Source organism: Staurois parvus, unplaced genomic scaffold (assembly GCF_062004578.1).
Source record: "Staurois parvus isolate SC_StPar_1 unplaced genomic scaffold, SC_StPar_1.0 ptg000560l, whole genome shotgun sequence".
Lineage (NCBI taxonomy): Eukaryota > Metazoa > Chordata > Amphibia > Anura > Ranidae > Staurois > Staurois parvus.
Window position 1 is genome coordinate 113,247 of NW_028318356.1, and position 17,115 is coordinate 130,361.

General features: G+C 39.4%; 1 protein-coding gene across 1 annotated transcript in view; it reads left to right on the top strand.

Annotated features, from left to right (window-relative positions):
- The window catches only part of LOC149450900 (uncharacterized), a 222,272-nt gene that overhangs the window by 24,189 nt on the left and 180,968 nt on the right, over positions 1 to 17,115 (top strand). Inside the window, exons 8-11 of the mRNA XM_089691268.1 lie at positions 3,431 to 3,691; positions 4,870 to 5,130; positions 8,919 to 9,179; positions 14,914 to 15,171. Of these exons, the coding sequence (XP_089547394.1) occupies positions 3,431 to 3,691; positions 4,870 to 5,130; positions 8,919 to 9,179; positions 14,914 to 15,171 (1,041 nt within the window). The remainder of the gene's footprint in view (positions 1 to 3,430; positions 3,692 to 4,869; positions 5,131 to 8,918; positions 9,180 to 14,913; positions 15,172 to 17,115) is intronic.

Sequence of the window (17,115 nt, forward strand, 5' to 3'; positions counted from 1 at the left end):
TTAACAACCCTAGTGCATTGAAAAGATATTATTAAATTAAATTGACTTTATTATTTCCAGTAATAAAAAACAATCTATTTTCATTTTTTCATAGTTGCATATGAATATACGGTTCATATTTACTGAGTTACAAAAAGAAGGGTTTCAGAAGCCTAGTGCATTACCAGATAAAATGTATTGGAATTGGAACAGTAATGCCACCATAGAGCTAATGACTTTATAAGGACCAACCAAGTTGAAGTACAAGCTAATTAAAATATTAATTCTAGTCACATCCTGGTGAGCTCCACCAGTGCTGCCTTCTTAAGACTGGGAAATCTTGAAAACAAAGATACAAAAAAGAGAGGTGATATGGCCTATTGCATTACCAGATATATTTTTATTGGAATAGAACAGTAATACAGCATTTTAGACCAGACCCAAGTGGCAGGGTAACCCTCCTGAGGTGAAGTATCAACACAACCCTGGTGTCACTGAGACTTACCAGTTAATCATCAGATGAAGAGGGTTCATTCCATGAAATGCGTTAGCTGATGAGTCTCAGTGACACCAAGGTTGTGTTGATGCTTCCCCTCAGGAGGGTTACCCTGCCACTTGGGTGTATTGAACTATGGCTGTTGAGAGTATGCTGTTGTGAGTATGCACAACTCATTACTGTTCCAATTCCAATAAAATTATATCTGGTAATACACTAGGCCTTTGCACACCATTTTTGTGTATCTCTGTTTTCAAGAGGTTGCAGTCTTAAGAGGGCAGCACTGGAGGAGATCACCAGGATGTGACTTGAAGTATTATTTGAATGGTCTGTACTACAGCTTGGTTGGTCCTTATGAAGTCCTTAGCACCTGGAGATTCATTCATATGATATTTACTACTTTCACTCAGCCAATAGAGCTCCAAGCTAGTATTGAATAGCTGCTATAATCTCTGAGAGCAGCTTTGCTGGGACTTGAATGACTCAGATATGGGGCTCACTGCCTCATTTTCTGCTGGCAAAGATATCAATGTCTTTAGAGTGAAATGGGGGCTATCAGGGGCGGACTGACAAGTCTTGGAGTTTCCAAATGGTCAGTCCGCCCCTGGGGGCTACACACTATAAGAAAATCAGGTGAACATTTCCGTACGTGGTGAGATCATATGATTTTCTGATAGTGGTGCACACAACCTTCGACAGCCGATTTAGACAAACAAAAATTTCTTAAGGAATAAAAAACATTTTTCTCGTATGTGAACAGAACTAACAATTTTCGTTTAACCTCCCTGGCGGTATTCCCGAGTGTAGCTCGGGGTAACATTTCAGTACCACAAATGGTAACCCCGAGCTACACTCAGGAATACCATGCGGCACTGCTCCGGCATTTGTTCTTCACTTACCTTACCCTGCGCTCCCACGATGTGTCCCCTGCAGCGTCCCCGGCCATCTCCTCTGGCCGATGCCGGCATCCGGCTTCTGTGTCCTGTCCCTGTGACGTCGGGACGTACGGGCGCCGCTGGCGGCGGGAAATGTAAAAATTTTAAAAAATGTCTTTCTTTTTTTTTACATTTTACATAGTAAAACATTGCTGTCTCAACCAATTTCACATACATCTTGTCCCTAATGCTTTGTCCTGCGCCCTGCCTGCATTTTGTCTGTTCTTTCTGCCTGGAAACTGAGAAATGTCCATGGCGTCCAAAAAGTGTCCCTTTAGGTCAAAAGCGGTTTAGATCAGCTAGGAGAACAGCGATAGTAAATCAGAACCACTTGCAGAATTGAGTGATAATGATTTGTGGGGAAATTCGTCATCAGACACTGAAAACGATTTTGCGACTTTGCTCAGCAATGTGCTAACTTGGCGCTATATTTCACATTTCAGTGTTTTTGGTTTGATTATATTATTGAATTAAATGTATTATTATTATATTATTATTTTTTATGATTATTTATTAAATTATAATTTATGATTACGTGTTTCAAATTTTATCCTACCCAGGATGTTTACTAGACTCTTGTTCTGACAGATTTCAGTGAGTTATTCCTAAAAATTACAGGCCTACAATAAAAAAAACTACATATTTCCATGCAAAAAAATGGTACCGCTTTCAGCACCAAAAATCGGAAAGAATCATACCGCCAAGGAGGTTAATGTGTACTGCTTTTGTACAAGAAAAATTAGATATGAAAGATTGCGAATGATTTGAAACAATAAATAACAATATAATCAACATACACCATTGAAACATCAAACAAAAAAAAAAAGCCTTTGTCATTCGAGAATTTTTGTACAATAGTACCACCCTCGGGTAGACTTTTTTCTGTTTTAGATTAGGAAAGTAGGGAAGGCTTAAAACAGGTATCAAGTTATTTTTTGCTGTGTCCTGCAGGGAAAATGTTTCCTCAGGAGAGGAAATCTCTCATTAGCCAACATAATTTCTATCTTAGAGAGCTGTCACAGAAATACTTGACCCCATTAGAGGAATTTACCTCATCTCTTGCTCTGGGTACAACTCAAAATTGTTGGATTTCCCCTTTTTTGTGTCTCTGTGTGTTTTTTGTGACAATGGTTACCAGGACAAATCAAAAGGTTGAACCATCCCAACGAATACACGGACAGCAATAAAAACTTGACAAAGGGTTTTTATATACATTTGAAGGATTAACACAATTTATTTAAATTCATAACAGTAATGCTAAGCATATTGGAAAACCTAGAATACTTAAATATGGAGTAACATGAATTTATTCCAAAATAAATTTGTATTTTTAACAGTAAAATTGCATACAAAAAATAGAAATAAATAAAAACAGTTTAAAATTGAACCACTAGGACTAGAAGAATTTTAAGCAGTCAATATGTTGGTTTTCAAAACAAACAACAGAGTATGTCTAAAAATAAATGTTTATTTACAATTTTAATATAAAAGTATCATCATAAAAGTAGAAATATGCTCCATCAACATGATGTGTATAATCATTACATTGCCATTTACACCCATAAACACCTGGTTCAATAATGTTAAACACCTGATGATACCTATACAACAGGTTATATACCACATATTGTCCACAAACAGGTGGAGGCTAGAGTTACGCACTTCACAGAGGAGTTCTTCTGCAGTCTTTGATGGATAACACAATGTACAATTATATAAATTGTTAATAATAATATATAATCAAACCTATCACAATTTTGTAAATACAGTGATTTTTATAACTGTTTTCTAACTTAACTGTGGTTCTCATTTTATAAACTTAAAAACACATTAATCAAATTAATTAAAATGTTAATTAAACGGGCAAGAGAGACTTCCTTTTTATTTGAAAATTCTAAACTAAAAAGTATAGTAGCTGTGAGTTAGAAACTGTAATATCATTATTGATGGTGTGAATATGATACTTAGCAAATTATAGGTGCTCCATATGTTGAGTTCAAGATCTTTTTGTGTTTTACAGCTCCATGTGCCCCCAAAAATGTGACCATAATTCGTGACTGTGGTATCAACACTGTGAGCGTTTACTGGAATCCTGTTATTGATGCTGTCAGGTACATTGCAAATGCTCTTGCACCTGACGGCAGTAAGGAGGAATGTGCTAACACAGATACCAATTGTTTCTTCATGAACTTACTGTGTGGGACTGAATATGAGATAAGTGTGTTTGTCTTTAATGGTAAACTAAATAGCTCTAATAGTCCAGGAATCAAAATAAGAACAGGTAAGAGAAACAAGTTTTTGTGTGATTGACAAGCACAGTTATGTAATATCACATTTAGACATATTTTATAAACAAATCAGCTCCTAATATACTGCAGACAGTTTTTCAACTGTGATTTCAACTGCATAGTTTGTTAATTGGTCAGCATATAGGGTATTAAAAAGTGCAATTGATAGCCTTTGGACAAATTGGAAAAAACTTTAACATTTAAAGTGTAAATTGTTCTTTCATATTATGTTTTCCTGCTATTGAGTGTCACAGAACTCAGTTCTGCATTTACAGTCTCTGCCCAGGTTTTATAGTATATGGATGGTATATGGGATGTGGGTGGTATTGCATGGAACATGGATCTTTTTTATACACCCAATTGAAACAACTTTGTGGGCTTTATTTTTGGCAATCGAGAGTTATCTCAAGTTTTTCTTATAATTGAGTACAGAATTTCGCACTATTGTGTTAGTGATCATTTGTATTTTATTTTTATGTTTTTCATGTCACTAATAATTAATGTACTTTTGATTTATTTTTATATTTATTTTTGTTTATTGGTTGTCATTGCAAAGATGATGGGATTTATTTATATTTGCTTTATTATAATGAACTGTGTTATGGAAGAGTAATTGAACATTTACTATAGTAACTACTATACCATATAATTTACTATAGTGCGACACAGGTGATTTTATTTATTTAATATGGATGAGTCTTTGATTCTTTTTTTAGTGTTAGCAGCTTTATTTTGGATTTATTGGCATGAGAATACTGTATAATAAAAATATTTCTAAGGACTACATATCCTATGGTACTTTCTTGCAAACAATGATTCCTGTACTGACTTCACCTCCTGTAACTCCTCCTCTCAGCACCTCTATAGTCGAAAAGGCAGGCTCTTTGAATTCTGAGACACAGTAGGGCCTATTATTAGGGGCATAGTGAATATGTGTCAGAGAATTCAGTGAAGAAAATATATGGGAAACTTTACAGAGTAAGTTTACAAACTTCAAGATCATTTACAGTAATTAGATTAGGCTGGAAATAATTCAACTATAATGTGGAAATTATTATATGGTTTTATATTTTGACTACAGATATGTTTTAAGCACAAAGTAAACTATAGTATACAATTAGGTGATGTATTATTATAAACATACCTGTTTAACAGATTTCTGTTTTTAAAGCTCCCTGTGAACCAAGAAATGTTCAAGCTGCCATCCAATGTCAAGAGAATTCTGTGGATGTTTCATGGAACCCATCAAATGGGGCTTCTTACTACACAGCTTCAGTCTTGGGAAGCAGTGGTGTCACCTACAACTGTTCCTCTTTAAACACCACCTGTCAGATTGTAGGGCTACAGTGTGGTGAAAGCCTATCACTTTCTGTAATCGCCTATGATTTTGACTGTCCCAGTATGAATAGTAATCCGGAAGAATTTGTAACAGGTATGTTATTAAGCATTTGGAAATGTAGGCAGTTTGTGTTGGTAAAATGATTTTGAACATTATAAAGGTTGATTTATAAAAAAATTAAAAATAAGATCAAATGCACTTTAGAATTTATCAAACTTTCCAAACTTCTATTTCTGTTTGTAAACTAATTTAATTAAATACTTAAGGAGAAAAATGTACTTAGTTCCTTTGTTAAAGCATACATATTTATATATTTAACATTCATAACTAGTAAAAGTCTGCCTTCCATTGTTGTTTGTTATTTTTATAAATATTTTTCCTTGGCTCATCCTTTTTTTCACTTTTTAAACTTTTTCCTATGTTACACATGAATGTGAACTTAGGCTAAAGACCAAAATGAATCAAGGAACTGATAAATCGTCAGCTAAATTGTTTTAAATCACAGCTCAATCTTCTTTAAATTCAGATAATACATCTCAGCACATAGGCCAGGGGATCTGAATTAAAATTTACAAGGATCCAGTCAGTAAGATTTTCTTCCAGAGGAGGTCTGAGTTTCATGTTGGTGCTTTGACTCAGATCCTTGACATCACAGCTTCCCTTGCACCCATCCACTACAAGCCCATCATCACAGACCCCCTAATCACAGATCCAGCATCACAGACCCCTCAAATCACAGACCTCTCCTCAAAGATCCCCCCAATCACAGACTCCCCCATCACAGACCCCTCTACACAGACCCCCCCATCACAGATCCCTCATCACAGATCCCCAATCACAGACACCCCCCATCACAGACTCCCCATCACAGATCACTCATCACAGACCCCCCATCACAGAGCCCTCTACACAGACCCCCATCACAAACTCCCCAATCATAGATCCCTCATCACAGATCCCCCAATCACAGACAACCCCTTCACAGACCCCCATCACAGACCCCCATTACAGATCCCTCATCACAGACTCCCCATCACAGACCCCTCTACACAGACCCCCATCACAGACTCCCCAATCACAGATCCCTCATCACAGAACCCCCAATCACAGACAACCCCATCACAGACCCCCCCAATCACAGATTCCTCATCACAGACCCCCCCAATCACAGACCCCCACATCACAGACCTCTCATCACAGATCACCCCAATCACAAATCCCCCCATCACAGACCCCCTATCAATAACCCCCATTACAGATCCCTCATCACAGACCACCCATAACAGACCCCTCTACACAGACCCCCATCACAGACCCCCCCAATCACAGATCCTTCATCACAGACCCCCCAATCACAGACAACCCCTTCACAGACCCCCCATCACAGACCCCCATTACAGATCCTTCATCACAGACCCCCCATCACAGACCCCTCTACATAGAGCCTCATTACAGACCTCCCAATCACAGATCCCTCATTACAGAACCCCCAATCACAGACAACCCCTTCACAGACCCCCCATCAGAGACCCCCATTACAGATCCCTCATCACAGACCCCCCATCACAGACCCCTCTACACAGAGCCTCATCACAGACCTCTCAATCACAGATCCCTCATCACAGAACCCCAAACGACAGACAACCCCATCACAGACCCCCCCAATCACAGATTCCTCATCACAGACCCCCCCAATCACAGACCACCACATCACAGACCTCTCATCACAAATCACCCCAATCACAGATCCCCCATCACAGACCCCCATCACAAACCCCCATTACAGATCCCTCATCAGAGACCCCCCATCACAGACCCCTCTACACAGACCCCCATCACAGACTCCCCCAATCACAGATCCCTCATTACAGAACCCCCAGTCATAGACAACCCCATGACAGACCCCCTAATCACAGATTCCTCATCACAGATCCCCAAATCATAGATCCCCACATCACAGACCTCTCATCACTGATCCCGCATTCACAGATCCCCCATCACAAACCCCTCTACACAGACTCCCCATCACAGAACCCCCAATAAAAGATCCCTCATCACAGACCCCTCTACACAGACCCCCATCACAGCCCCCCCATCACAGACACCCCCATTACAGACCCCTCCATCACAGACCCCCCATCACAGACCTCCCCATCACAGACTCCTCATCACAGACCCTGCCAATCTCAGAAACTTCAACACAGACTCCCCCATCACAGACCTCTCTACACAGACCCCCATCACAGACCCCCTCAATCACAGACACCCCTATTACAGACTCCTCCATCAAATACCCCCATCTCAGACTCCTCAGCACAGACCCCCCCAAACACAGACCTCTCAGCACAGATCCCCCCATCACAGACTCCTCAGCACAGACCCCCCAAACACAGACCTCTCAGCACAGATCCCCCCATCACAGACTCCTCAGCACAGACCCCCCCAAACACAGACCTCTCATCACAGATCCCCCCATCACAGACTCCTCATCACAGACCCCCCATCACAGACATCTCATCACAGATCCCCCCATCACAGACTCTTGTCGCAGACCACTCCAGTCACACATCTCTCAATCACAGATCCCACCATCACAGTCCTCCCTCTATTACAGACCTATTTTCCCTTTCATAACATCACAGCACTCCCCTCTTTCTCCCCCCTCCCCACACTGTCCTACTGTCCTGCTATGAAAGGGACAGACCTGCTGCCATGTTATGCCCTTCCTTGAGGATGATAGTGGCAGTGGCGGGCAGGCGAGCTGGTGGTGGGGAGAGGACACTCAGGCAACTATTTAGTAAGGCTAGGACTGTTACTGGGTCCGGATCCAGACCATAGTTTGCCATTTAGTGATGCTTGACGTAGGTTAATCCAAAAAAAGGGGGTTTAGCCTTTGGGAAAGTGGGGAGAACCACTATTATCATTACTCATGGCCTCAAGTCTCAAAATGTTCTCTTTGGAGGTATTTATTTTTCTCTGAATGTAGCCTTAATATCTATTGGGAGGTTACAGAATCCCTTAGCTTAATTTATGGCAATACCACTAACCAACTGTAGAGAACAGGTCTAAACAGTTGTTTTGACGACTGTTCGGGTTGTAGCATACAAGAAGACTAGATATGGTTTAAACCAGTGTTTCTCAACCTTCTTTCAGTCAAGGCACCCTTTAAAATTATGGATAGTCCCGAGGCACCCTTTAAAATTATGGACTGCCTTGAGACACCCCATTCTAAAATGTAAAAAACTCTCCGAATATTCTAATAGTATTATTATTACTAGCCATATTCTAATAGCTAATGTGACCCCAGTACTGACAGAGACAGAGACTGCTGTGCAGTCAACTGACATCCTCCTTAATCAACTGATGACGTTGTTGGTTGTAGGATGCCAGCGGCTCGAAGGTTGTAATAGTGCACAATGAAAACCTGTGGCATTGTGTAACTAAAAGGCAGGCTTGTTCCACCCACTGGCTTGTATACAAGTTTTGGGCAATTATAAGACATTTTGCTAAGGCACCCCTGAAGAAACCTCAAGACACCCCAGGGTGCCTGGATATTCTGGTTGAAAAAAGCTGGCTTAAAGTGAGCTGCTTCTCATACCAAGAGCACCGTACTTAATATGCAGATTAAGGTTGGCTACTCACAAGGTATAATAATAAGTGTCTCTAGGAAAACCCTAATGGACTATATTGGAGCCAACCATGTGATTTGGATGGTCTTGCAATTTTTTTAAATAAATTAATTACTAATGGTTCATCCAGACATTTATAAATAAAGGTTGCCTTCTCGTATTAACCAGTAAATATATGTGTTTTTTTATGTCAATCTAATTAACTGGGATATGTAGTAATCTATAATATTTCTTACTTTTTTTTTTTTTTAGTTCCATGTGCACCCAATGATGTCTTAGCCCTGACCGACTGTAATACCCAATCCACTTTTATTCGATGGAGCTATAGTGAAGGGGCAATTCTGTATATTGCCAAAGCAGTGGCTGCTGATGGGTCAGAACATTCCTGTGAATCTTTTGAACTAAGCTGTGCACTTTCTGAATTACCATGCAGTCAAACATACACGGTTTCTGTAACTGCTTCCAACTATGATTGTGTTAGTACCCAAAGTCCATCTTCAGAGTTCAACACAGGTATGTATCATTGCTTATTACCACCTAAAATAATAGAACTATCAGTCTGAAAAATTAGGCCTTGTCTTCTTTTATCTGCAATATTACTGGTGAGGGGCATCAACAGTTTGGTGCAGGTTGAAAATGCACCACTACAAAGTAACCATACAGAAGTTGTCTTTAACCCATTATAAAAGTTCCATCAATCAACTACATTTTATTAATCTCACTTTAATAAAGCTATAAATCTTTCATTTTACCATTTACCACATTAACATATTTATGTACGTGCAGTACATAGTATACATAACAGAGGTCAGGATAATAGTTCAAAGTATCAGAAAACTTTAATGTGTTAGTAATTTTGACACAGGTCCATGAATTTGACAGAAAATAGACATATACTCTATAAGGCGTTTAGGTGAGTTATAAGTCCTTTCCTTTTTTCCAACAGGGTAACAGAAATATAGTAGGTCCAGAACAGCAAGTGAAAATGGTTTGGGGAAGTGAAGTAAAATTACCTAGGAAAGGCAAAAGAAAGTTAAGAAAGGTAATAGAGGAAGATCAGGGGTTTATAAAGATGGGTTGGGGGGCAAGGTTAGGGCAGGAGGGTAGAAATAGCAGGAAAAAGGTGCTGAGGTGGGTCTCTTCCATTCCAGGGGTGAGTGGGCGATAGAGAGAGAGGGTGTAGTTTCTAGGTCAATTGCTCTAGGATATGTAGTATTTACAGGTGAAACTCGAAAAATTAGAATATCGTGCAAATGTTCATTTATTTCATTAATGCAACTTAAAAGGTGAAACTAATATATGAGATAGACTCATTACATGCAAAGAAAGATAGTTCAAGCCATGATTTGTCATTATTGTGATGATTATGGCTTACAGCTCATGAAAACCCCAAATCCACAATCTCAGAAAATTTGAATATTGTGAAAAGGTGCAATATTCTAGGCTCAAAGTGTCCCACTCTAATCAGCTAATTAAGCCATAACACCTGCAAAGGGTTCCTGAGCCTTTAAATGGTCTCTCAGCCTGGTTCAGTAGGAATCACAATCATGGGAAAGACTGCTGACCTGACAGTTGTGCAGAAAACCATCATTGACACCCTTCATAAGCAGGGAAAGCCTCAAAAGGTAATTGAAAAAGAAGTTGGATGTTCCCAAAGTGCTGTATCAAAGCACATTAATAGAAATTTAAGCGGAAGGAAAAAGTGTGGAAGAAAAAGGTGCACAAGCAGCAGGGATGGCCGCAGCCTGGAGAGGATTGTCAGGAAAAGGCCATTCAAAAGTGTTGGGGACTTTCACAAGGAGTGGACTGAGGCTGGAGTCAGTGCTTTAAAAGCCACCACACACAGACGGATCCTGGACATGGGCTTCAAATGTCGTATTCCTCTTGTCAAGCCACTCCTGAACAACAAACGTCAGAAGCATCTTACCTGGGCTAAAGAAAAACAGACCTGGTCTGTTGCTCAGTGGTCCAAAGTCCTCTTTTCTGATGAGAGAAACTTTTGGAAACCAAGGACCCAGAGTATGGAGGAAGAATGGAGAGGCACACACTGCAAGATGCTTGAAGTCCAGTGTGAAGTTTCCACAGTCTGTTTTGATTTGGGGAGCCATGTCATCTGCTGGTGTTGGTCCACTGTGCTTCATTAAGTCCAGGGTCAACGCAGCCATCTACCACTAGATTTTGGAGCACTTCATGCTTTCTTCCGCAGACGAGCTTTATGGGGATGCTGACTTCATTTTCCAGCAGGACTTGGCACCTGCCCACACTGCCAAAAGCACCAAAACCTGGTTCAACGACTGTGGGATTACTGTGCTTGATTGACCAGCAAACTCGCCTGACTTGAACCCCAACTAGAATCTATGGGGCATTGCCAAGAGAAAGATGAGAGACATGAGGCCGAACAATGCAGAAGAGCTGAAGGCCGCTATTAAAGCATCCTGGTCTTCCATAACACCTCAGTAGTGCCACAGGCTGATAGCTTCCATGCCACGCCGCATTGAGGCAGTAATTGCTGCAAAAGGGGCCCTGAGTACTGAGTACATATGCATGTTTATACTTTTCAGAGGTCTGATATTGTTCTATGTACAATCCTTGTCTTATTGATTGCATGTAATATTCTTATTTTCTGAGATTGTGGATTTGGGGTTTTCATGAGCTGTAAGCCATAATCATCACAATTATGACAAATCATGGCTTGAACTATCTTGCTTTGCATGTAATGAGTCTATCTCATATATTAGTTTTACCTTTTAAGTTGCATTACTGAAATAAATGAACTTTTGCATGATATTCTAATTTTTCGAGTTTCACCTGCATATGCTGGAGAACAAGTATAATCCAGTCAGTAAAACCATTGTAGCTCTACCCCCGCAGGGGCCACAGATATTAACTGGTTCTTTCCCAAACAGCACAGAGGCTGCCAATCACCCAAATATCAGTCCATTCACTCTGGCTCCAAAAACAGTTTAGGGGTTATCCTTTTGTAATTTATAACTTGTAACTTGTGTTACGGGATGGCAGCAAAATGGTTACCAACATCAATGAGAGAACAGTCTAAACCCTCACAGCTGGGGACCATGAGGCCAGTCTCTTTGGCACCTGGTTACCCTGTACAATTGCACACCTGTAGGTACCCAGTGCAACTTCAGGAACACTTCCCAGTATATGAGGGCTCTCTTCACAAAACAATTTTTCTGCTAAGGACAGAAAAATGGTCAGTATCTGAGACCCTAATAGAGCTGTCTCATTCAGAGCAACGTTTGGCACTTATATCCCAAAAAACACACAGTCACCAGGAATCAGTTAAGGGTCATTACTCACACATCCCCAGGACAGTGTTCAGCTTCCTCTGGACACCTCCCAGTCGTAGACATAAAAAATGTGTGTATCATAGATACAAGATCATAGATATAAGTAGATATATAAAATATGAGTAAATTGTATCTAATATACTGCATATACATTCATGTATGTGAAGTTGATACACATAGCTGACCAGTAGTGATGAGCCAAACACCCCTGGTTCGGATCGCAGTAGAACATTCAAATGGACCAAAAGTTTGCCATAAACCTCGAACCTATTGCAAGTCTATGGGACACAAACTTGCAAATTCAAAAGTGTCCATTTTGAAGTCTTATATACAAGGTATTGGCCATAGTATGGGGACTCAGGTACTTCCCTGAGGGACATGAATCAGTGAAAAAAAGTTTTTTTAAAAAGTACTGTTTTTAAAGGGGCAGTCATTTTTCATTGCTTAACCACTTGCCCTCCTGAGGATTTACCCCCCCTTAATGACCAGGCCTCTTTTTGCTACTCGGCGCTGTACTAATTCAACTGATAATTGTGCGGTCATGCAATGCTGCACCCAAACAAAATTTACGTCCTTTTTTCACACAAATAGAGCTTTCTTTCGGTGGTATTTGATCACCTGTGGGCTTTTTATTTTTCACGCTATAAACAAAAAAAGACCAAAAATTTTGAAGAAAAACAATATTTTTTATTTTCAGCTATAAAAAATATATAGTAAACTCAAAGTTAGTTATAAATTTAGGCCAAAATGTATTCTGCTACATGTTTTTGTTAAAAAAATCCCAATAAGTGTATATTGATTGCTTTGTGTGAAAGTTATAGCATCTACAAACTATGATATAGATACTGCAATTTACGCCATTTTTTTTGCTATACAGCGCTGTGCTAGTTTAACGGACAATTGCACGGTCATGCAATACGGTACATAAATGAAATTTATATCCTTTTTTTCACACAAATAGAGCTTTCTTTTGGTGGTATTTGATCACCTGTGCACTTTTTATTTTTGGTTCTATAAATAAAAATTTTGAAGAAAAAAAATGTTTTTGAAAAAAACAATATTTTCTCATTTCGGTCATAAAAAAAATCCAAAAAAACTAAAATGTCTTCATAAATTTAGGCCAAAATGTATTCTGTTACATGTTCTTGGTTAAAAAATCCCAGTAAGTGTATATTTATTGCTTTGTGTGAACGTTATGGCATCTACAAACTATGGTATAGATAATGGAATTTACACAGCTTTTACTTTCTGACTGCCCATCACATTTCTTGAGGTGTGAAAATACCAGAAGAGTACAAACACCCTCAAATGACCCCTTTTCGGAAAGTAGACACCCTAAACTATCTGCTGAGAGGCATATTGAGTCCATGGAAGATTTATTTTTTTCCACAAGTTTCTGGAAAATTACAAAAACATTTTTTTTACACAAATTTGTCATTTAAATTATTTATTTCTCGCACAAGCCATGGGTATATGTGGAATTACACCCCAAAATACATTCTGCTACTTCTACCGAGTATGGGGATACCACATGTATGAGACTTTTTGGGAGCCTAACCACATACAGGAGCCTTGGAGCTAATTAGCCACTAGGATTGCTTTTACATGAAAGCCCATCGCCGACTGAAAAAAACGATACCAGGATGATGTCTGCAGCTGTAGGCATCATCCTGGTATAACCATTCAAAGTCCAGTGATATACCAGTATGTCTCTGGTCCTTGTTGGGTATATATGCTATGTTTTTTTTTTTTTTAGTATGCAGCCTGTGGGCTGAATGAAAACAAGAGAAGAAATCTCTTCCAGAAAAAGTGTGTGGTATGCCCACCATTAGAATATTCCTCCCTGCATCCGCCCACTTCTAATGGTGGGCACACATTAGGTCACACTTTGCCACATGCGTCAGTTCCAAGATTGTACAAATGTCTAAATAGTGTCACGCTTGAATAAAAATTGTCCACGTATAAGTGGTACCCCATATGGAAAAAGAATGACACCAAGTCCCAAACTATCTTGCCACTGCTCCCCATGTAGTCTGGGCATTTGGGGGGCTCCACGTGACTATCTTTTCCCTCATAAATCCGAAACTTATAAATATAGCCTATTTTCCTCTCACAGGTCTTCTACATCTTGACCCCATATCTGGCACGCTTGCTGGGGAGAAATTGTTTGAATGCAAGGCAGCCAGAAAAATTAATCAGGGACTCATTAACGCAGATGTTTTGCTGGGGAGTATAGACATCTGCAAATTTTTTGGTTAAGGTGATTTACGAGGGGCTGAATTTTTTGGAGCCAATTAAATCCAGGGTCACCGCGAGTATATTGTCATTGAAATGCATAAAAAACACATTATACTCTCATATCTTGGTGGTTGCGAGACAATATTTGTGCTCGCAACCGCATCGGCTTGTACTGCACTTATGGGACTCACCACGTCACCAAGTCATACTGCAGTGCTGGTATTATTATTATTATACAGGATTTAAGGTGCCAACAGTTTGCTCAGCCCTACAATATAACGGGAGACAATAGAGAACAATACAGTTCAATACAAGAGGGTTATTATTATATTCTAATAGGCAAAGAAGGAAGTAGCTGGGTATTTAAGGATGTCTACTCACCCATCTAAGGCGAGCCTTGAGACTGAACTATATTCCCATGGTTTTACTTTGTGGATTACTTTGTTTATGCAATGTCGTCCATTAAAATACTAAATCAATCTATATCTGCTTTGTACCTTGTAACTACTCTATATCAGCATTATCTGATTATCTTTTTGAAGCCATCAAAACAAAGGGGAGTTACTTGTTACCTGTACTTCGATGAACATTTCTTTGACTGTCACTCTTATTGGGCAATATTGTTAATAATGGCTAAAAAAATATCAAGTCTAATTATAGCCAAACAGTGGAGTCTAGCATTTAATCATTTTTGTCTACAGTTCCATGTATCCCAAAGAACGTTGATGCCAACTTGAATTGTGACCAAAACACAATACATGTCACATGGTCAGAAGACAGAGTAAACATGACTTTTATAGCCACAGCAAAGAGTGACTCAAACTTTTATAACTGCACCAGCTGGGAAAGCCATTGTGAAATGACTAATGTAGCCTGTGGACAACTTTACACAGTTTCTGTCGATGCAGATAATGGGCAGTGCCTGGCTTCTTCCAATGAAACTGCATCATTCTACTCAGGTACTGTTACTTGTTGTAAATATTTTTTAAGTTGTTTTACATTTTTATCATATTATTATATTTACTTTTGCTTTTTGAGAGTGAGACATGGTCCTATATTGTTCAATATGTATTAATTGTAGACATTAATAGAATACCTTTCAATATCTTTAGGAAAGTGACATCAGTCACAGAGGGACATACAGCATATTTCCTAAAATAAACAGATTAAAGCGGTAGTAAACCGCAGAAAAAAGAGAAAAACCACTGCAATGTAAAGGCGTAATGTACTAGTATGCATTGCATGCATGCATATGCGCGGGAGTCCTGGTCCACGGCACAGTGCTCTGAAGGAATGGCATGGGTTTTCTGTTCCTTCAGAGCACATGCGCTGAATATCAAAATGAGCTAATATCTCCTAGACGGTTCACGTTTAGGAGATATTAATTTTACCTACAGATGAGCTTTATTATAAGCACTATTATAAGTACTATTTGCCGGTGACAGAGTTGTAATTTGTCATGATTCTGCCCTCAAGACATGTGAATGATTATGAAATATAGTAGAGCGATATATAGAGTGCGAGTGTCAGGTGTATATAATGTACATGAGTGGGTAATGCACAGAATGCAGGGGTCAGGAATGCATAACATACAATATGCAGGGGTTAGGAGTGCATAACATACAAAATGCAGGGGTCAAGAATGTGCAATGTACAAAATGCAGGGGTCAGGCCTGCGTATTGTACAAAGTGCAGGGGTCAAGGGGTAACAACTGGCCTCTTTCACATGGGTAGTCAGGGGGTGGTAACAACTGGCAGGTAAACAGCAGTTTTACTGTCCCCTGGTTGCCCACCCAAAGTCTAAAATACAGAGGGAGGAGGCTGTTCACGTGCTTTGACTGTGATGGCTTGTGTCATGGATCTGCCAAATTTAACGCGATATGTAGTTGACAAGCGTTACCACCCACTAGACTCAGCCATACAGGTCAATGGGCCCACACTGCAAAAACAGGCATTCAGGAGGTGGCAGGATCATCTCCTGAACACCTCACAGTGGCTGCTGAGCTGCAGTTTAAAAATCAATCCATTATGGATTGCTTTTTAGAGCATTGGCTATTGTGAACTTAGCCTAATAACAGTTATTGTAATGCCACCCTTATTCATGTCCTTTTAACATGGTGACAGTCAGCTGCAACCTATGCTGCGCAGTTGTCAGGTTATTTTCACCCTCTTAAAAGAGCATTAATATGAGTGGCATTACAATAACTGTTATTAAAGCAGGCAAAATGATCAATGTCCAGTTTAGGCTATGCACTGCAGTCACTTCTAGCAGCTTCCCATTTTACCTTAATTAATTTTGGGGTAAAGCACTCTCTTGTCCAATCATCCCTCACCTCGATCATTGCAGGAGCTTGACTGCAGGCAGTTCAGGAACTTGATTGTAGGCTTCTACCCGTATCAGCATCTCCATCCAGCATGTGCACTGAGACAGGAAGCCAGCGGAATGAAGATTTAATTGTATGTGATGGACAGCGCACTCTGTGTTCCCATTTTTAAAATATATTCTTCAGATTTTTTTTAACAGATAAAAAAGTCATTTTAACATATATTTTTACATATATTTGTAAATGCATTCCAAAAATGTAGATTTGTATTTTTAAAGACATACAGTATATTTGAAATGTATTTTTAAAAATATTTTTCATATATTTTGTAATAAAAACGCATTTCAACATACAGTATATATATATATATATATATATATATATAAATATATTGAATACGGCCAAAATTGTAGCATTTCAAATATATGTCAATATATTTGGGAAGAATATTTTAAAATGTATTTCAAATATATTTTTCTTCCATATGGGAGGTCAGCAATAGGAAAGATCAGCTTCTAGGAGAAAATAGGCAATAAGGGTCACTAGGCCTTTGCCCTGTGCCTGTACAGCTTCCAGAAC